Raw genomic sequence first — 19,199 nt, 5'->3', positions numbered from 1 at the left:
ATAAGAGTGCACGCATTCGTGCAATCGTGCGTTAACAGCTGGTTTCCTATTTAGCTCGGCATTAACGCCAAATAAAGGCACAGCGGCAGCGTCTTTAGCTCTCTTTTTTTTGTTGCTATTGCCGACTGGGCAGTGATTTCGGAGCAGCCAATTGCATCTGCCGAGCGCGTGCATGTGGAGATCGCGCATATGCAAGCTCCCAGTTTTTATTTATATTTGCACTCTCTTTGTTCCCCGCGCCAACGAACAGGCATATTATATTACCCCCAATCTCATTGTCGCTCTGCGCACGCTGGCTGTTTCTTTGCTTGTTGCTCGTTGCTCTTTGCTCAGAGCCCCTGATCCTTTTTTCTTTGTCTATGTGAAAGCGCTGTTACTATTGAGCGCATGCGGAATAGTACCGCATTACCTTTGTATATTTGGAAATATTAGATCTACGCAACCATGATCCACGCTGCTGCGACGGCAACAGCGGCGGCAGTGCTTCCGCTTTTGGCTGCTGATCCAGCAGTATTCTCGACTGACGACGGCGCCTTTGTGGCTTTCGGCGCCTCCGGCTTGCCCGCCTTGCCATTGTTGTTTCCACTCGCCGGCACCGCCAATGATGGCTTGGCATTCTGCGCTGCGCCAGTCGCGTGGTCCGGCAAAATGCCTATGGTCGATCTCCTGGCGGCAGTGGCGGTCTGCTCAGGGCGGCTGCTGCCGGCAGGGCTCGCGGTCACGGATAACTTGGTCGAGCTGGCTGCTGATTTTGCCTCTTGCACGCGAGTGGCCGCATTGCAATACAGAGCGACTTGGGCCTCGGGCCCAATGCGGCCCTGGTCGTCGGGGCAGTTGTTGTAGCAGGACACTAGTGCCGTCTGCACCTGGCATTTGCATGCCCAGTCGCTGTACTCGCACTGGTCGAACACCAGGCCTTGCGTCGATAGACATCTCTCGACAATATGTTGGGCAGCGCATGCTCCGGTGGCTGCCTCGGCAGAAGCCTTGGTGGCCGGCTGCAGCGATCCGCTGAGCGCCAGCGCCATGCAGACGACGGCGGATTGGGCGGCAGACAGCTTGAACGGCATGACTTTTGGACGAGGCGAAAATTAATGGGGGAAATATGTAAGTGCAGTTGTAAATGAAATATCGAATTGGGATGGCAGGTGGGAGGCGTGCTTGGTTGCTTTGTCGCTTCGTCGCTTCGTCGCTTGATGTGGCCTTGCGCGCTGCTTTTAACCGCGCAACTGCAATTGCAATTGCATCAATCACTATATTGGATCATACTTGTTCAATCCAAGCACTGTTTCCCTTCCCCACAAAAAACACACGTGCTTTACATGCCACCCGCTTATAAGGTACACGTTGCATATTGCATTAGCGTGTCTCAGCCACCCACGCGCAACCCAGCTGTCCACTGATCATGGTTAGAAAATTGTATTTGAAAATTAGATTTACCAGCCCAGCCTCCTATTAGGCCAGCAGCGAGTGGCCAGTCATACTCTCGGGGATGTCCAGGCCCATGTATGCGAGCAGCGTCGGCGCGACGTCGCACAGCGCGTGCTTGTCGTCGTCGGCGCCAAAGCGGGCGCGGGCGCTGTTGGCCATGATGAAGGGCACACGCGAGCACGTGTGCGCGGTGTGCGGCGACAGTCCATCGTCCGAAATCATCTTCTCAGCGTTTCCGTGGTCAGCCGTGATGAACAGCGCATAGCCGTGGCGCTTGCAGGCCTCGTAGATGTTGCCGATGGCCTTGTCGGTGGCTGCGATGGCGTCGACGGCCGCGTCGTAGTCGCCGGTGTGGCCGACCATGTCGGGCGGCGCAAAGTTGCACATGATGAACGGGTACTTGCCGCTTCCGACCTCTTCAGCGACCTTGTCGGACACCTCCCACGACGACATGGCCGGCTGAAGGTCGTACGTGGCCACGCGTGGCGACGGTACCAGGTCGCGGTCCTCGCCCTTGAACTGCGCTTCGGAGCCGCCGTTGAAAAAGAACGTGACGTGCGCGTACTTTTCGGTCTCGGCGATGTGCACCTGCGCGACGCCCTGCTTGGCCAGCCACTCGGCCAGCACGTCGGTCATTTTCTGCGGAGGGAACGCTGCCGGGAACGGGAAGTCGGCCTTGTACTGCGTCATCGTCGCAATGTGCAGCCCGTCGGGCACGCGCGAGTCAAACGGGGTCGGCTTGATGCCGAACGCCTGCGAGATCTCGCGCATGCGGTCGGACCGGAAGTCGAAGAAGAAGATCGAGTCGTTGTCACGCACCACGCCGTCGCTGTCAACGATGATGGGCTTGAGGAACTCATCGGTCTCGTCACGGGCATAGCGCTCCTCGATGGTCTTGATCGGGTCGCTGCTCTTCTCGCCGGTGCCCTGCGTCATCGCGTCGAACGCAATCTGCACCCGCTCCCAGCGCTTGTCGCGGTCCATGGCAAAGTACCGCCCAACGATCGTGGCGATCTTGCCGTACTTGAGCGCGGCCATGGCGTCAAGCAGCTCCTTAAGGTACTTTGTGGCCGACCGCGGGCTGGTGTCGCGCCCGTCGGCGTAGAAGTGCACGTACGACTCGGGCACGCCAGCCTCCTTGGCAGCCTCGAGCAGCCCAACCAGGTGCTTGATGTGGCCATGCACGCCGCCGTCCGAGACCAGGCCGCAGAAGTGCAGGCGCCCTGTGGTGGCCTTGGCGTTCTCGAATGTGTTGCTGATCGCCTCGATGGTGCCGAACTCCTTTTCCTCGAGCGCGAGGTCGATGCGCACAATATCCTAAACGATAGTAAGAAGGAATCGGGGCGGGTTGTGTGTTGTATTGTAGAGTGCGGATTGTGGATTGGGTCAGTCATGAAATGGATCTGTCTCAGTCAGGTTGGGGGTGAGAAAAATAAATTAAATGGGCTATCAGCGTTGCCATCAGATCTGTTATCGATGGGCAGCGCCCAAATGGGACGATGCATGATGAATGCACAGCTTCAACAACAACAGTTTTTTAGGACTGCAAGGCTGCCTAACATAGATAACGGGCGAGTGGGTTGACATCGAGTTTTTACCTGGTAAACAACACGGCCAGCGCCAATGTTCAAGTGTCCGACCTCCGAGTTGCCCATCAAACCGGCCGGCAGACCGACTGCGCGGCCGTGCGCGGCGAGCGAGGTGAACCCCTGCGTCTTCTCCAGGTCGTCCATGACGGGCGTTTCAGCGTCACGGATGGCATCGCCTTTGGCGTCCTTGTTGACGTTGATACCCCAGCCATCGATGACAATAAGACAAGCCTTCTCAACCATTGTTGTAATAGAAAATTAAATAGAGAAAAGTGGGTGTGTGAGTGAGTGTATGCGGGAATTTGAAATTGCAAGAACAAAAACAAAAGCAAGAAAAAAGATAAAGAGAGAGAAAGAGGGCTAGAATTCAAACTTGAAAATAAATAAACAAAAATGATATTAAGCGCAAGAAATAACAAGTGATTTCTATATTTTTGCGCTATGCTTGTCTGGGCCAAAGGCTGAGGCCGGAATCGGCCCTCTCCCCCAATCCCAAACAGTAGCAAAAAAATAACGCTCGGGCGAGTGGAATTGTGGACAAAAAATAGCGCGAGTTGCATGACATAAGAAAAATGTCATGTTCGATCTTTTATTTTTGTCAGTGATTTTTTTTAACCAAGCTGCATTACACTATATAGCGTAAATAATGTATTTTAGAATTTCCAGACATTTATAGCGAAAGTTCAGATTTTTGAGGATGCGGGGGGGTATTTAGTGTTTGTGTCTGACTGGTGCTTTGGCTGTTGGTTGAGCGTGGCGTTTAACGATGTAATTATTATGTTCATACAATTATGTCGCAGCCGCAACCACTGCCGCTGCTGATTCTGTCACAGCAGCAGTCACAGCCGTTTCTGTTGCAATTAAAACTGCCGTCGATGCCGCATCTATTATTAGCGGTGTGCAGCAGAGTCCCAACCAGTGGATGGATGCCTATTCGCCCATAGTCTGCTGATATCATCTGGTGGATAGGGGAGCAAAAGGGCTGGTCTAAGCGAAAGATTTCCCGCAAGGTGAAGCGGCAGCTGCGGGATGAGCTGACTGAGCGAAATCAGGAGCAGTACATCAATATCCAGCCCGCCGATAATCTCAAGTGCATTGTCAGGCTGAGCGGCTGGTCGCGAGGCAAAATTGAGCGCAAAACCAGACAGAGGATGCGCGATGAGTTGGCCGCGCAGCAGCAACAAAAGCAGCAGCAGGACCAGCAGAATGGTCAGCAGCAGCAAGTAGCCGCAACAGGCGTTAATACAATTCCAGAGGTAGAAAAACTTTGCCAAAATTTATGCCACGGCTTGCTCTAGTGCACAATGGAAGACTGCCTGTAAACCTTCAGGGCCAACAGAACCAAGATCGAGGACGGCGAAAAAGTGCCATCAGGCAGACGGAAGTGGAATCGTGACATAGCTGCGGTGCTAAAGCTTTGCGTCATTTTTAATGCCCTGGTGCTTACAGACGATCGTCCTCCCCGTTTCTTGCGCATAAAGTTACTGTTCGAGTCGGCTTAGCCCGAGTCTACAGTGACGCTCAAGCCCAAGATCAAGACCAAGACCAAGACCAAGACCAAGACCAAGCTTGTGCGCAAGAATCAATCTGTCCCCCCTTCTTCTCTTCAAAAGAAGCAGCGAACAGAATGGTATCGTCAGCCATAGTGGTCCATTGCCACTAGGTTTTAAACCCTTTTTAGGTTGCTATGCAGTCCGTGGGAAGAATGTTGTTTTGCAGGATACTTGTCTTATTCCTTTATTTTGTGATCATTTTGGTTAATTGATCAGCAGCAACAGCAACAGAAAAACCACAAAAGCACAGAAAAATATTTAATGTTTAATGCGTCAGCATTGCGTACTCTGCAAAGCAAAGCATTTTGTGTACTGCTGCGGCGAAAGCACACCCCACCATGCCATGCTGTTGATCATAGGCATTAGAGATCAGCCGGGATAATCTCAGAATGGTTTCGCTTGCCACAAACGCCAGCAACAACAGATTTTTTGAACAAATGCTTATATAGCTGGAAAAGGGCGGTCATTGCATTTATTTGCGCTATGTGCGCATACAATTCCTCTTTTTTTCTTGTCCACGCATATCACATGAGAAACATTTAAATAGTAACACTTTTTTGTATGAGGCTAGTCAGTACACAAATATATTGGCATGCACGCGCAAAATATGCGCACATGTTTCTAGAACATCAGCTGTTTACGATAAGCCAAAATATATTTTCTTCATGGCCACAAATACCGAAATCACCAGAAATGCGATAGAATTTTGCAGATAAACAAGAAAAAAGAAGAGTGAAAATGAAGGACAAGGTACATTTAGGAACACATTGGTGTGAGAAAAAATCTCCGGCGTTGCGCCTGTTTTCAATGATGCGCAATGAAAAAACGGGCACGCTTGGGGTTCCGAGTAAATTCCTTGTAAGCACAGACTATACAAATTGGATGGCTATAGTTATTGCAGAAAAAAATGTGTGGCCCGGTGAAATTTCGCAAATAAAATAAAATAATATCAAGGTGGAGGCATTGGCGCATCTGTGATTGTCGGCTGAGATGCCCTAAATTTTTTGACAGTTGCAAATGGTAAATGATACATACACGTGAACTCACATTACATCTTGCTGTCTCATTTTCCGTCACTCATTCACATTTTTTCGACGAGCAAATTAATATAAATATAAATATATTCTATTTCCGTTCTTTCATTTATTTTCTCTAGTACTATTATTTCTTTTACTCATTCTAGTACACATTCAATTTCATAAATGTAAGCATATATGTCAATTTCCATTCCGATTTACTATTTGAGATCGCGCTGAATACAATTTTTTCGTGACATAAATTTTTATGTGTTGAGGCTAACAACATGAGGAAGCCCTCCAGCAACTGATCGATAAAAGCTACTGTGGCAGCCAAAATTATTGTAGCTTTCTATTATGTCATTATCCCTTCCCTTTTTTTGTATACACTCTTTTTATATCAATTTTATACATTCATCTTATTATTTTTGAACGCGGTGGTGGCTTGATGATCATGCGCACAAATGCTGGGTATCATTTTTTATTTGTTAAAATGTGAATAAAATAAAAAGGTGGGCATATCCCTATCATTTGATGTTATGTCAATGTCTTAATTGATTCACACGACAAAGCTGACAATGCCACCGCAGAGACACGCATACAAACATAGATATACAAACGCCTGCTTCGTCTAGAATAGATTTACAGGCAAATATTCCAATTTCTATAATTTATTTTTGATAAATGGTGCGGTAGCACTTTTTCTTTTCTTTTCTTTTCTTTTCTTTCCTTTTTCCTTTTTTCTCGTTTCAGCTGACATTTTGCTTAATATACCTTCCTTATAAGCACGCTTTTTTAGTTGCTGTTGTTATCATCTATATCGCGACGAAATTAAATCAATCAATCCGCTTTTTCCTCTTAAAAAATGAAACTTTATATATAATTTTTCGCACACAGACAATAACTAAGCAAAGCAAAGCAAAGCACAAAATTATATTACTGTCAAAAAACAATAGATAGACAAAAGTAAATGTTTGAAGGGATTACGCGAGGTTACCTTCCGCCAACCTATTTTTCATCACAACAAGTTTTCAAACGCAAACCGCCACGACTTGAGCTCTGTCCATACCCAAACAAGATCGAAGTAGACGCACAACGCTCCTACGCCATTCTCAGCAGCAGCAGCAGCAGCAAATTAACAGGCACCAATAAGCTACAATACATTTTCGCATGGATGAGTACACACCCGTATATAGTGATAAACAACAAGCAGTCGGTCAGAGGTGACTGGACAGGAAACGTAGCCGTGGAAGCATACGAGTCCATAATGGAAGGAGGAGGAGGAAGAGAGAGGTCCTATGTTATGATTACGTTTAGAGCGGCTACACTGGTCGATGAGCGAACAAACTATTTGATGCGGTCAAAGGGAGAAGACAGAAGGGGAAGATGTCCGGGTCCGGTTACTGCGTTGTTGTGTCGGTCGGGGGTGGATATTCAGAGCGTGTGGCAGTGGCTCAGCCTGCATCGCGGCCACCTGGCCTACGTTATTAATGAGCCTGGGGCCAGTGGGTTATTGGGAGTCCCAAGCAGTAGTGGGGCGAGGAGAGGGGGATCCGTAGGGCACCACAATGTTGGTGGTCGGCAAATGAGTAGGCGTGGCAGACAGCAGTCGATGGAGTCGCTAGATTCAATACTGCCTGTGTACGAGCCGCCGCCGCCATCCGTCCACAGCTCAATCCCCGAAGACATTCGCGCTGAAATCGACGCAATGCAAACAAGTGACAATCAGCACCAAGATCAGCAATCAATGGGGGAAAGGAGGAGAGTATCCATAGTCTCGACGACAGACGAGAGCATGTCATCAGATGAGGGTGGTGGACTGCAAGTCCTACCATTGACGTTGTCTCTGGCGCTGGATTTTCCCACAGTGCTGCCACCAGTGTACAGGGACATTGCAGCAGACACGGAGTATGGCCGCTCGTACGCTACGCGGTTGGCAGCAGCGGCAGGCAACACAATATTCGGCTCGGCATCTGGTTATGTCCTGCAGAACGCAGCAACGATACTGGCAAGAAGCGTTGCCGCAGATCTGGGGGCCCAGCAGACAGACCAGCAGGCAGACTACACCGGTAGCGCAGGTGTTGGGCCAATACCCTCAGTGACATCCTTACCGACAGAGTCAGCGGCAGAGGTAGAGTCGGATATTTTGCGAGATATTGTGCAGTTGACACGCACATTCACGCAGTCGATGCCTATGCTGAATATACTCCTGAGCGACGACGATGCCATTGCAGCCATCGAAGAAAGTCGGCGCAGGGCAATGGCCACAGCAGCAATAAGCAACAACCAGGGAGCACTGCGCATTGCCGAGCAAGCTGTGGTTGATGCAGCCATGGTGGAGATGCTGGTTGGTGACCATGCCCGGGTGCCGCATATATCGATCGAAACTGTTGTTGACAGCGGGTCAGCGGCAGTGCCAAGTAATGGCAGCGGTAGCGGCGCTGTCGTGTCATTTGAGGCTGGAAACTGGGACACCGGAGACGCACAAAGCGCAGATAGTGCGAGAAGCGCCAGAGACAGTATCGGCGGCGGCATGCTGCATGCAGTCAACGGGCGTGTGCGCAGGTCGCAGCTGTCGGCACGGACAAACCCCGAGTACGCCAGCAGCAGGGACAAGAAGAGCAGCTGGCTGGCGAGGCTGCTGCACATGTAATGTGTGTGCAAACATGGTCAATATACAATAGACAATAGACAATAGACAATGTAGGTGTCAGAATGAGAATGATACTTTATTAGGTGTTGTTTTAAAATGCCTGAAGCAAGTGCACATTCACTGGGCTAGCCTTTTCTGCAGCAGCTTGCGGTGCTGCTGGGCGTAGATCTGCTGCATAGTCCAGTGGCTGCTCCACAAGTTCGAATACGAGGTCAGTGCCTGTGCCTGTGTCTGACCGAAACGCGTGTGATGCACGGGAAACGAGCTCTGAAACTGTCCAGGCAGCAGCGCCAGCGGATACGCGTCGCTAGCCGGTGTCGCCAAGGCTGGCGCGTCAGTGAACGACACCAGCGCGTCGACACGGGTGCTGCCTGTGCGGCGCCAGCGCGAACACGTCGCGTCGACGCGCTCGGCGCGCACAGCGGTTGGCTGCAGATTAGCCGGGACCTGGCGGATGCCTGTGTGCGGGTCGACCCATGTGCCGCCGTTGTCCTCGCGCCACATGCGCGTGGCGGCGTTAAACTCGCGCGCCGCCTTGGCCGACGCATAGGCCATTGGGCCAAAAAGGTCCTCGGCGCCAGCATCAGCATCGGCTGTGGCTTCAGCCGCCGAGTCTGCCCGCCGCTGCTTGAGCCTGTTGGTCAGGGACGCCGTGCGCGGCCACGCGGCCGCCAGGCTCTGCACCAGCGACAGCCCATCGACAAAGCCGCGGTCGTCAAAGTGCATGCGGTGCGCGGCCGCGGCGGGCTCGAAGGCGGCCTCGGCGGTCTCAGCAGCGCGGATGCGGCGAAAAACAGGCTTGCGGCGCGCAATGGCCGCGTCGGCGTCAGCACCGGCCCCGGCGTCGGCCTTCTCAAAGGCAGTGGCCATGGTAAGCGCGCCCGCGCCGGCGCGCAGCTGCAGCTGAGAGGGCGGCATCAGCTGCTGCGCGTGGATCTGCGCCCAGCTGCTGACAACGGCGCCGGGCTGCGTTGGCGACGCCGGGCCGAGCGCGTCGGCGGGCGACTCGGGCGAGCGCAGCGGCGTCAGGCGCCGGGCTTTGCGCGTCGACCCGGGCGTAATGCCGGCCGCGTGGGCGGCCATGACGCTGTGGTAGACGCCCATGTTGGCGACGACGGCGCCCTCAGCAAACTTGGCCTCTTGGCGCCGCGCCGCCACCCAGTAGTCATCGGTGACGTAGCGGCCGTTCTTGACGATGCGCGCGCCAAACTCGCGGAAGGCCGTGCGCGCCGTGATCATGGCGATCGGCCGGAACCGCGTTACTTTTGGGATCAGCCGCCTGTCGGCCAGCATGTCGCGCTCGCGCTGCGTTGTCTCGACGCGCCGCATACGCGGGTGCTGCTTGAACAGCATGTACGAGTCGCGCGCGCCCGTGAAGCGGCAGCAGTCCATCGTCAGGATGTACTGGCGCCGTGGGTTGCTGCGGAACGGCGACGTCACCACTGGGCAGATGAATTCGCGCCCGCCCAGCAGCTGCCCCAGCGTGTCGATCTTGCGCTCGCCCTCCGAGTCGGCCTCGTCCTCGCTGTCGTCCGACGAGCTGACAGTGGCAGTTGGCGCGACGAGGCCGCCTTGGGGCACGTGCATGCTCAGAGCCGCGCTGAGGCTGGCCTTGCGTGTCGGCTGCCGCGTGGGCGTCTCGAGCACAGCCAAACCAGCGCCGTCCTCGTCCTCGCTTCCGTCCCCGGCGGCGGCGGCGGCAGCAGCAGCACCACGCCTGGCGGCTGCGCGCGGCGTCCGCGCAGCACTCTTTTTGGCCAGTCGCCGCTGCTCAAGCACCGACTTTGGCGGGCGGCCGCGCTTGCCCGGCCACCATGTGCCGCCGCTGCCCGACACCACAGCCTGCGACGCGCGGTCATCGCCGACGGCCTCGGCCTCAGCCTCTCCTTCCGGCTCTGTGGCCTCTCCTCGCTCATCGTCAGTGGCTGCCAGGCTAGCCTGTCTGCGCATGCTGCTCCCACCCGTGCTCATCCTGGCCACACGGCGGTGTTTTCTGACCGGTGTGTGATCAACGCTATCCACAGGCCCTTGCCTCTTCTTCATGCTTGGCCCACCGTCGCTGCTTCCTGCGCCGTCCGACGAAAGCTCACCATTGGTGACCTGGTTGCGAATGGCTTTTGCAGCCTCAGAAAGGAGCTCGTCAACTGAGTCCTCATCGGCAGATTCTGCTGTTGCCACAGCTGCTGCTGTGGGTGCGCGTATGGTTTGGCGCCGTGTGCGGCCGCGCTGTCTCTGCTGTGCTGTGGTGATGTTGCTCGCTGGCGTTGACACAGAGGACAGGGGCGAGGACGTCGTTGACCAGGCGTTGAGCTTTGAGCGCGTGGCTGCTGGTTCAGCTGCTTGCTCGCTGCTGGCAGCGGCCTCGTCTTCGTGGTAATTACCTGCTGTCGTGCTTTCTTCGGATTCCTGCTGCTGCTGCTGCTGCTGATTGTTCTTGTTGTTAAGGCTGCTGCTGCTGTTGACACCAACGGCTGAGGCGCGGGTGCTGCGACGCATAGTCGGCATTTGAACGATGGAGGAAAAATAAACAGACCAGAATATTTAAAAGGGCGTGATGTCGAGAAGGTGGAGGAAATGAGATTTGCGGCGTATTGTTGTCGTTGGGATTAACAATGGCGTTGCTTGGAATAACAGCAGCGGGAGGAGGCGCACGCTGGTGCGAGAGGTAGGTTGAGGATTGAGAAGGGGATTGCTGAATAAATTATTATTGCGAGCAATAAAAAGAAAAAGGGCAAAGAAAAATAATTATAATTGGAGAAAAAGAGAAAAGGAAATCAATACTCAGAAGCAGCGCATCACTGCACTGTTCTTATTATTATTTCGCTTGACGGTCAATTAAATCAAGACAATGCAACCCAACAGGCGTGTGCCAAAAACAGCCAGCACTTGAAAGAATGCGAGTGCCCAAAAAAAACGTGCTATATTAAAGCAAGTCACATCCAAAAAAAACTTGAAACAAGCGACAAAAGACGCGTAGTGGCACCAAACAAAAAAAGATCTTATCCCTTTCACTCATTCCACAAAAAAATACTCACTCGCAGTGTTCTCCAAACAGGGCCAGGCGCACAACGTGCCTGGCAGCGACGGTCTGCGACTCCATGGTGCTGAACAGAGTCTCCATGCCGCCAACGTAATAAACACCATTGGTGCCGTTGCCCGACCGGTCCAGCACGATCGGCGGAAGCCGCGGCCTGCTGAGCCGAAACATATCGGAAGAAGCCGGGTTCGAGTACGCGGCGCCGTTGCGTGGGTGCAGCCGTGGGTACGCATCCCATATATGGGAGCGCTGCCACTCAACACGTGCAAACACGCGCGCCAGGTCGACGGGGGCCTGCGAGAAAATCTTGACCAGCACCGTGCCGCCGCGCTGCCCGCACAACCCACGGCCCGCCGAGTCGAGGCACGCGAGGATTGACAGGCAGTTGAACGGCTCGGTCGTGTGCTTTGGCGTCACGATGAGCCGCGGAAGAGCCTCGCCGCTGGAGTCGGCCGGGAACAGGTCGCCGCGCAGAACGCCGATGGCAAACGTGACGTGCATGGTGACGTAGGCCGCGGCCGCGTCTTTTTGGCGCTGCCCGTCCAGGACACGCAGGTTGGCCAGGGGTAGTGGAGCCGCCACAATGACCGAGTCGAAGTCCATGGCCGCAGCCGAGCCGTCCCTGACAAAGCTGACGCGATAGCCGCTGCCGCTGCCGCTGCTGCTGCTGCGCTGCACGTCGTCGACGGTGGTGCCGAGATGCACGTGCGCGGCCGAACTGTTAAGCATGCGCACAAACAACTGCCAGTTGCCGCCAGCCACCGAGTATGCGGCGTCAGACTCTGCGGCCATCGAGATGTGCGCACCCATCGCATTGACAGCGTCGACATCCTGCATGTAGTTGATGCGCGTGGCCAGTGATACGACCTCGCTTAGCAGGCGCCGCCCGATGGCATTGGCCGCGCTGCTGTAGAACTCAGCCGCCGTGTAGTACAGTGACGCCTGCATGTGCGGCTTGTCGCTGACGTAGTCGTCCCAGGACGCAAACGCGCCACGCGCTGGGTCGCCAAAGTCGGCATACGACTGCATGAACTCGTCAACAACCTGCTGTGTGCGCATGCGTACCTGCGTCAGATCACCCGTTCCGCCGTACCGCCAAAGCATCTGCAGCGCATCACGGGACTTGTGGTCCGCCCACTGCCGCACAACCCACGACCCACCGGCCGCCCCCGAGAGCGGGTCCCACAACCCATACGCACCCAGTGCCCAGATGCCGCCGACAGAGCCGCTTGTCGCTGCGCCCAGCGTGCATGGGTGCGCACACAGCGTCAGATTGAACTTGCGCGCCAGGCCGACGAGATGCTGGTTTTTGCCAATGAACATCGACGCACCAATCTCAAACATGAGTGTTTGGTTGCTGTACTCGACGCTGCCCGAGTGCGCCCGCCCGCCAATTCGCTGATCTCGCTCAAACACGTGAATTATGGCCGGAGCCTCACCGCGCCCAATGAGCTCCTCCTGTGCAAAGTATGCCGCCGCCGCTCCTGCCGCGCCACCTCCAATAATGGCTATTCGCCGTGCTCTGCCTGCCGCCCCGAAAAAAAGCAAAATGCAGACACCAAATAACCCAAAGTTCAAGTTCAGTTTCATAGGAGATAATATAACTTGCCAATTGTATAAACCAAAACAAATTAATATTAAAAATACAATGAAAAATCGGGACTAAAAAACGACAACAAAAGTGCTTCCCATTTCATGCCCAATCCTCAACATCCATTATGACATTTGGACGCCTGATGACGTCGACAATACAATTGGATTGGTTAACCAATTGTCACTATTTATACCGACCTTGATGAAAATTGAATATTATTTTGGAACGAATTAAATGAAAAATTAGAAAGCACCGAATGCGTACCAAACAACGCCCCTTGTGGGTGCCAATTATACTAGAGATTTTAAATTCTATGGTTTGATAAAATGACAAACGTTCTCTGTTAGCTCCTTCCAGCCATGCCTCATATTCAGGTTCCAACTTGTTTGTCCTGGTAGTGGGCGTCCACACGGGTTTTGAGTTTCCCCAATATGTTATCTATATCGGTGTTCAATATACCTGGAGTATATTGACTGTCTCAGCCAAGTGAGCTTGCGACTGGGTCTTAAAGACCCAAGTGAAAGTTCTCTCGCATTCATAATTTTATGCTCCCGTCGTGGACACATGAAACATGTGGCTCTGTGTCTCAATTGGCCTGGCAGCCAGGCAATGGAGCATAGCCGTATCTCTGGTCCAATGTATGCGTCATGGAAGTATATTTTTTTACAGCAGTGAATGGCGGGGTCACCATACTCCCAAAAGAAGCAATAAAAGCTCAAAATCAATGCGCAAGGAAAAAGAACAATGCTGATTGGAAATTAATCCGTAAATATAATTATTTCTTGTTTCCATATTTCAGCCAACCAAATGCAAGCACAACGAGAAGCTCAAAATTTTTTGTTTATATTAAAAAAGTTTGTTTTTTGTTTTTGTCGCAATCAATCGCAACAAATTTTCATCTTTGCAACTTTCCACCTTTGCTTCTACTTTTAACCTTTGCTTTTTCTTTCTCAATTCGCACTATTTCGTTCGATTTGCTCTTTTCCTCAATTTTCCATTACTTTTAGCATACCTCAGTGCTTATCACACACACACACACACTCTCTCTCTCTCTCCCCCTCTCCCCTCTCTTTCTATTTCCCTTTCCTTTTCTCTCAATGATGTCTGAGCTAGCTCCTCCGAATAAGACCCCGCCGAATCAAATAGGCGTAAGTACTTCAATATAAACGGATTGTTATGATATTGATGAATTATTTATTGTTGTTTATTCTGCGTGCATATAAAACAAATTCGGACGCTAATTTAAAACATTTTGTTTTCTTTTTTATTAGAACAGCAAGACAGGCGGCACTATCCAAACGCCCTCGAAAAATCAAAAAAAGGAGGAACTGCCACCTGGGGAATCGGAGCCCCCCGAAGTACGCGATAGGCGCCGTCAGCGGCTGCTGAAATGTCTCGGCGATAACATAAAACACAACTATCTGTTCAATGCCTTTGTTGAATCGCTGGGTGTGAAGGAGCGGTATGAACGCTTCATCAAGGATTGGCCTGATCTCTTCCTCAGCATAGCCAGGGGGTCGCCAGTGGCTGATAGCAAAGGCATCGTAGCCAATACAGATCGCCCTGTTGAAGAGTTCGGCGATTTCCCCATTGCTGATGTGTTCAAAAGCAACTCGGGGAAATTGATCGGGTTGGCTAAGGAAGCTCGCTTGGTCAAATATTTTATCCTCCTCTTCAACGCGATGGGCAATGCAGTTCGTGTCGCAAATAAAGATATTCCAGCAGGCGGAACTCCAATCCCAGACTGCAGGGTTAGTCTGAAGGACCATCAGAGTGATGCTATACTAGGCACTCCGCACAAGCCAGATATCGCGTTTTATCACAACTACAAGAGACGTGACATTCATTCCGTCCATGCTATACTCGAGGCCAAGATGGATCCAAACCCCATTAGAACCCCAGAGGATACTCGTGGCCAGCTCGCAGATTATGGACATTTACTTAATGATCAGCAGGCAACCCGCACGTTTGCGCCTGTCTTCTACCTCCATGGGCACATCCTGACGCTTCACGCATATTATCGTGACAAACTGTACATCGTCGAGCTCGGCGAGCTATGCTTTGATACGAATTATTGGACGTCTGATGGAGCTAAAAGAATTCAGTCATGCCTCATGCAGTTCTGGTTCCTGCTGACTCTTGAGTCGGACATTTTCGGGCATTTCTGCGATGTCTCAGAGGAATCTGACTCTTTCTTTTTTTCGCAGGAAGTCGATGTGGAGAGCAAGGGCGATTCGAAGATCGAAGTCTTATACTCGGTTTCCCAAGATGTCAAGAATGTCAAGGATGTCAAGGATGGCGCTGCTCTATTTTGTATCAAGGAGACAATAGCGCGTTATTCATACATGGTTGGGCGCCATGTCCATTTATTCAGGGGGAAATTCAATGGGAAGCATGATGCTGTGCTGAAGCTTTCCTGGACCCCAGTCAATCGTTTGCCCGAGGGTGCCGCATACGCCATCCTCAACAAGAGACCAGTCGAATGTATCCCCAAGATCTTTTCGAAGGGCCTGCTCATCAGCAACCTCAATGGATACCGGCTGGAGTTTGTGCTCATGGAGTACTGCGGCCAGTCAATGGCCGAGTACCTGAAAGTCAAGACCAAAAAGGAGATACGCAAGCTAGTTCCTAGCTTTGTCAAGCAGCTGACCCTGTGCCTTGCCCAGGCAAATGACACTGGTGTCCTGCACAGGGATATCTCAGCAGGGAATGTGTGCATCAAAAACGACAAGGTGTATGTCATTGACTGGGGCTGTGCCAAGGTCATTGGCTGGGGGACTACTAAGGATGCTGCCAGGGATGCTCCTAGGGATGCTGCTGAGGACACTGATGAGGACACTGATGAGGACACTGATGCGGAGACTGATGAGGATGCCGCTGAGGATGCTGTTGAGGATCCCACTGAGGACACTGGCCCAACCCAACTTAAACATATTGAGGTTGCCGAGCAGTGGGGGTTCAATGCGACAACAGTGGGACAGGTGGAGGTGGCCAAAGACCCATTTACAGGGACGCCGCTTTTCATGGGAATTCCCATGCTCAGCAGCAGCCCCATCCGGGGAATCCTTGACGACATGGAGAGTGTTTTCTATGTCGTTATGGACGCAGTGCGCCCAGCTGACACTAAGAGGGATGATGTTCAGGGGTTCAAGTTCCTGGACAGCCAAAGCCTGGCTTTGAGTCGGTACAGCATCATGATGGTTGAGGAAAAGTATCTGGAATTGTTTGGGATAGGAAATCCAGGGAAGATATTCAGGAACCTATTCCACTCAATGCGCCGGTTCTTATTTGAACCGGGAAACCAGTACATTAGCCACCAGCTCTGGTGGGACAGTACATTTAAACGACAGGCTAACTGGGATGCTGCTCCCAGGTTTATGCATCCCAAGGCGGTTGAGCTCCTCAAAGAGGATAGTGGCCAGTTTAAGCGACCAGCTGAGGACGAGATCAACGCTGGGTCATTCAAGAAGCTAGCACTTTAGGTTTTTTTGTTTTTAATAAATCTTTTTACGACCCCAAAAATTAACTGCAAAAGATAAAATTATACATTCTATTCATTTTTTCTTCACGTTTAATAAAGATTAAAACTCTTGTCTGTCCCTCTTTTATTTACAGATTCACCAACCCACCGATCACCTTTCGCCGATCACTTTAGCTGTAAACAACATACTTTTAAACTCGCACATTGGCCAATTTTACTTGAACATGGTTGATTTCATCCATAATTTTCGATTTTTGCTATTTTGCCAAATGATTTCAATTTAACGTTATTCTTTCTTTCTTTATTTTTCCTTTCCTTTCCTTTCCAATTCACATTTCGTAATTAACAAATTACTGTTCTTTTTTACACCCTTTCAATATTCTTTTGCTAGCATAGACGATAGCTGGTACCACCTTGCAATTGGCGTCGGAGCAGCACTCGGCACATACCGGGTACTTTCGCATCTTTTAGACCAATCACAGTATGAGTTAGATTTCTGCTGCACACAGCCAAAGACAGCAATAGCGACACGCCTGATATTCCAGGACCAATAATCCCAAAAGGGAGTGCGGACAATGAGGCAGAATTGGACATTCAGATGCCCGAAATGGTTAATTCCTTGGGATAATTGGCGCTGAATTCAGAAAACTTTAAGCTGCTGGATACTGTGTCTGAGCTGCTGCTCGATACGGCTATGCGGTGAGAGGTGCTGCAGCTGATAGTTGTGCAGGATCAGGGCAATTCAGCAGCAGAGGGGGGACTGGTTGAGGACAGTTGTGTTGCTGCATGTGCTGCTAATGACACTGCAGTGGGATGGCAGGGTAGTTTGGGCTGACGGCACATGCAGCAGGAAGCTGGCGGCAGGCTGCTTGAGGTGCTCAGCAAAACACTTATGCAGTCAGCCAACAGCTCGGCTTGAGGCAGCAGCAAGCAGAGGCAGCAGTCAGACTCTGTGATTGTGTTGGTATGTGCAGCCATGGTAAAGCAGTTTGCGCTGCGTACCGAGTACCACCGGCGGATAATCGACCTGGTATTTCTGTCTGCATTGCTCAGTGTCGCACGCCAGTCAGTGTCTGAGCTTGAGCTTTTGCGCATGCCGGTGGAGAGTCTCGTGTGGCTGTGTACTTTTCTCACAGCATATCGGCTGGCAGCAGCAGAAGAAAATGCAATGGAGATGGCAAATCCACAGATGGTGCAGCTGCTGGAGCTGGGCGCTGTCGATGTCATCCCCGCGTGTATCTGCAAGGATGACCAGGGCATGTCCCCATGGGGCATTGGGTTTCTGCATGAGTTTGTGTCGCGAAGCCTTGGCAAGGCACAGCTGACAGCAAGTCCTGGGTTGGTGCATTGGCCGTGTTGCAGGCTGGTGCCAAGCAAGTATGCATACACCGACCAGCTGATTCTGCACTCGCTCTGGTGTCTGTGCACATTGCAGGATGCAACTGTGGCACTGGCTGTGCTGGCGAAGGTCATACAGCTAGAGAACTTGTGGCATGTATTGGCGATTTTTGTCTCTGGCACCAGCGCCTAGGCGCACTATTGGAGTATGGTGCTGGTAAGCCATGTGTGTTAAACAACTGATTAGTGTCTTGAATAGAATATATATATCTTAACTAAGAAAAGATAGCTGAACTAATGACTATTGTTGTAATAAGAATAGTTTATCTGTAATATATTTATGATTTAAAATCCACCAAAAGGGAGCTTCAAGAGCTCCGTTTATCTATTCAAAGCTATCAACAGATTAAATAGAAATCGTGATTGTAAATAATCACAATTTCAAATAATCGCAATCTCACAACTGCAATTGTCACATGACATTGTAATAATTGATGTCACAAACTCAGTAGAGTGCCAATATTAGGCAGCGGCCATGAATAATCCCTAATTGCTGTGTTCATCTGCCGCATGCCAACAAGTAATCTGTAGCCCCCGAGTTTTTAATGACAAATGCAGACGACACAGAGTGTTATGTTATAAATATATATATTGAACTAAAATGAACTAAAAGAAAGCTAAAGGATGAACAGCCTCCACTGTTCATATCCATTGGTATTTATGCGTGTGTATTAATTCCCATATATCCAAGGAATTAACTAGCGATTGATTCATTAATCAATCGCTGGAGACAAGCCGCAATTTCTTGTATCACATACAAGGTAAAAACAAGCCAAGGCCGCACAAACAGCAAGATAAGCGTTGGATAAGACATTAAACAATGATAATAATTTGGATGACCGTTATTAAGCCTGAATGGGGTCAATAGGTGAAATGCTCTGGAACATGCAACAAAACCAATGATAGCGGCTACCTTGTCCACAAAGGCCCACTAATCAGACGACAATAGGGTATTACAGGGAAAGTCAACCCCAACGCTGTAAAACTAGTTTCTAACAATATACTCAGTTTAACTCAAAGTCTGGAAAAAAGAAACCTCGACAGGCTGTGCAATTTGCCGACCCACAGTGCCTAAAATAAAAATGGATACATATGTGGTGCCCAACACACATTTCAAGCCACTATCTTCCCTTTTCAATAATCAAGATTGCCCTCATGGCCGCTATACATATTTCTGTTGTTGCTGGCTGACACCAAGGAGCACCATTATGTTTACAGCACTGCCCACACAGCACTGCCCCCTTTTCAGCTCCTAAAGTAACTTTTGATAGTTAAATATATTAATTTAGCCCCAGATTTTTATAGAGTACGACAACATATATAACATTTGAATAAATCAGGGCGGCACTAATTACAGCACCTCATGGTAGTCCGGCACCTGGGATGACCTGGGAGAAACATGAAAACCACAAGAGCGCTGGAGATAAATACATACACTTGTTTCAAA

At 51.0% G+C, this 19,199-nt stretch overlaps 8 protein-coding genes across 8 annotated transcripts; 3 read left to right on the top strand and 5 right to left on the bottom strand.

The window, feature by feature from the left end:
- Nucleotides 1–434: 434 nt before the first annotated feature.
- On the bottom strand, nt 435–1,070 carry BX661DRAFT_200733 (uncharacterized protein; the record flags this gene model as incomplete). Its single annotated transcript, XM_051538445.1, has 1 exon — nt 435–1,070. The coding sequence occupies one exon, from the start codon at nt 1,068–1,070 to the stop codon at nt 435–437; it is 636 nt and encodes a 211-aa protein (XP_051388924.1).
- Nucleotides 1,071–1,455: 385 nt separating this feature from the next.
- BX661DRAFT_146411 (2,3-bisphosphoglycerate-independent phosphoglycerate mutase) lies at nt 1,456–3,263 on the bottom strand (the record flags this gene model as incomplete). The annotated part of the gene is made up of 2 exons (XM_051533166.1): nt 1,456–2,748; nt 3,030–3,263. 2 exons carry the CDS (start codon nt 3,261–3,263, stop codon nt 1,456–1,458), a joined length of 1,527 nt encoding a protein of 508 aa, XP_051388923.1.
- A 548-nt stretch (nt 3,264–3,811) lies between these two features.
- On the top strand, nt 3,812–5,091 carry BX661DRAFT_207611 (uncharacterized protein; the record flags this gene model as incomplete). The annotated part of the gene is made up of 3 exons (XM_051538666.1): nt 3,812–3,916; nt 3,965–4,276; nt 4,523–5,091. 3 exons carry the CDS (start codon nt 3,812–3,814, stop codon nt 4,664–4,666), a joined length of 561 nt encoding a protein of 186 aa, XP_051388922.1. The 3' UTR covers nt 4,667–5,091.
- A 1,239-nt stretch (nt 5,092–6,330) lies between these two features.
- BX661DRAFT_67870 (uncharacterized protein) lies at nt 6,331–8,300 on the top strand. The gene has a single exon (XM_051539407.1). It carries the CDS (start codon nt 6,560–6,562, stop codon nt 8,240–8,242), a length of 1,683 nt encoding a protein of 560 aa, XP_051388921.1. The 5' UTR covers nt 6,331–6,559; the 3' UTR covers nt 8,243–8,300.
- Nucleotides 8,301–9,400: 1,100 nt separating this feature from the next.
- BX661DRAFT_146403 (chromatin-remodelling complex, RSC SWI/SNF subunit Rsc7/Swp82) lies at nt 9,401–9,829 on the bottom strand (the record flags this gene model as incomplete). The annotated part of the gene is made up of 1 exon (XM_051533164.1): nt 9,401–9,829. A coding segment is annotated over one exon (429 nt), but the record flags the coding sequence as incomplete, so codon positions are not given.
- A 1,444-nt stretch (nt 9,830–11,273) lies between these two features.
- BX661DRAFT_207609 (Prenylcysteine lyase-domain-containing protein) lies at nt 11,274–12,948 on the bottom strand (the record flags this gene model as incomplete). The annotated part of the gene is made up of 2 exons (XM_051538665.1): nt 12,345–12,948; nt 11,274–12,302 (listed from the first exon to the last, which is right to left on the bottom strand). Exons 1-2 carry the CDS (start codon nt 12,867–12,869, stop codon nt 11,274–11,276), a joined length of 1,554 nt encoding a protein of 517 aa, XP_051388919.1. The 5' UTR covers nt 12,870–12,948.
- A 699-nt stretch (nt 12,949–13,647) lies between these two features.
- BX661DRAFT_67851 (uncharacterized protein) lies at nt 13,648–16,395 on the top strand. Its single transcript, XM_051539406.1, has 2 exons — nt 13,648–14,021; nt 14,145–16,395. Exons 1-2 carry the CDS (start codon nt 13,971–13,973, stop codon nt 16,353–16,355), a joined length of 2,262 nt encoding a protein of 753 aa, XP_051388918.1. The 5' UTR covers nt 13,648–13,970; the 3' UTR covers nt 16,356–16,395.
- Nucleotides 16,396–16,862: 467 nt separating this feature from the next.
- Nucleotides 16,863–17,658, bottom strand: BX661DRAFT_188417 (uncharacterized protein; the record flags this gene model as incomplete). Its single annotated transcript, XM_051537421.1, has 1 exon — nt 16,863–17,658. A coding segment is annotated over exon 1 (332 nt), but the record flags the coding sequence as incomplete, so codon positions are not given.
- Between the last annotated feature and the right edge of the window lie 1,541 nt (nt 17,659–19,199).

The sequence above is a fragment of the Kickxella alabastrina genome (genome assembly GCF_025024165.1).
Source record: "Kickxella alabastrina strain RSA 675 chromosome Unknown BX661scaffold_31, whole genome shotgun sequence".
NCBI classification, from domain to species: Eukaryota; Fungi; Kickxellomycota; class Kickxellomycetes; order Kickxellales; family Kickxellaceae; genus Kickxella; species Kickxella alabastrina.
Note: the sequence above shows the minus strand (reverse complement) of the source record. Positions and strands in the feature narration are given on the sequence as shown.

Excerpts from the sequence above, each read along its gene's own strand:
- BX661DRAFT_67870 (XM_051539407.1), top strand. The coding sequence starts at position 6,560 with ATGTTTGAAGGGATTACGCGAGGTTACCTTCCGCCAACCTATTTTTCA.
- BX661DRAFT_67851 (XM_051539406.1), top strand. The coding sequence starts at position 13,971 with ATGATGTCTGAGCTAGCTCCTCCGAATAAGACCCCGCCGAATCAAATA. Across the intron at positions 14,022-14,144 it reads CCCCGCCGAATCAAATAGGC|AACAGCAAGACAGGCGGCAC; the intron begins GTAAGTACTTCA and ends CTTTTTTATTAG.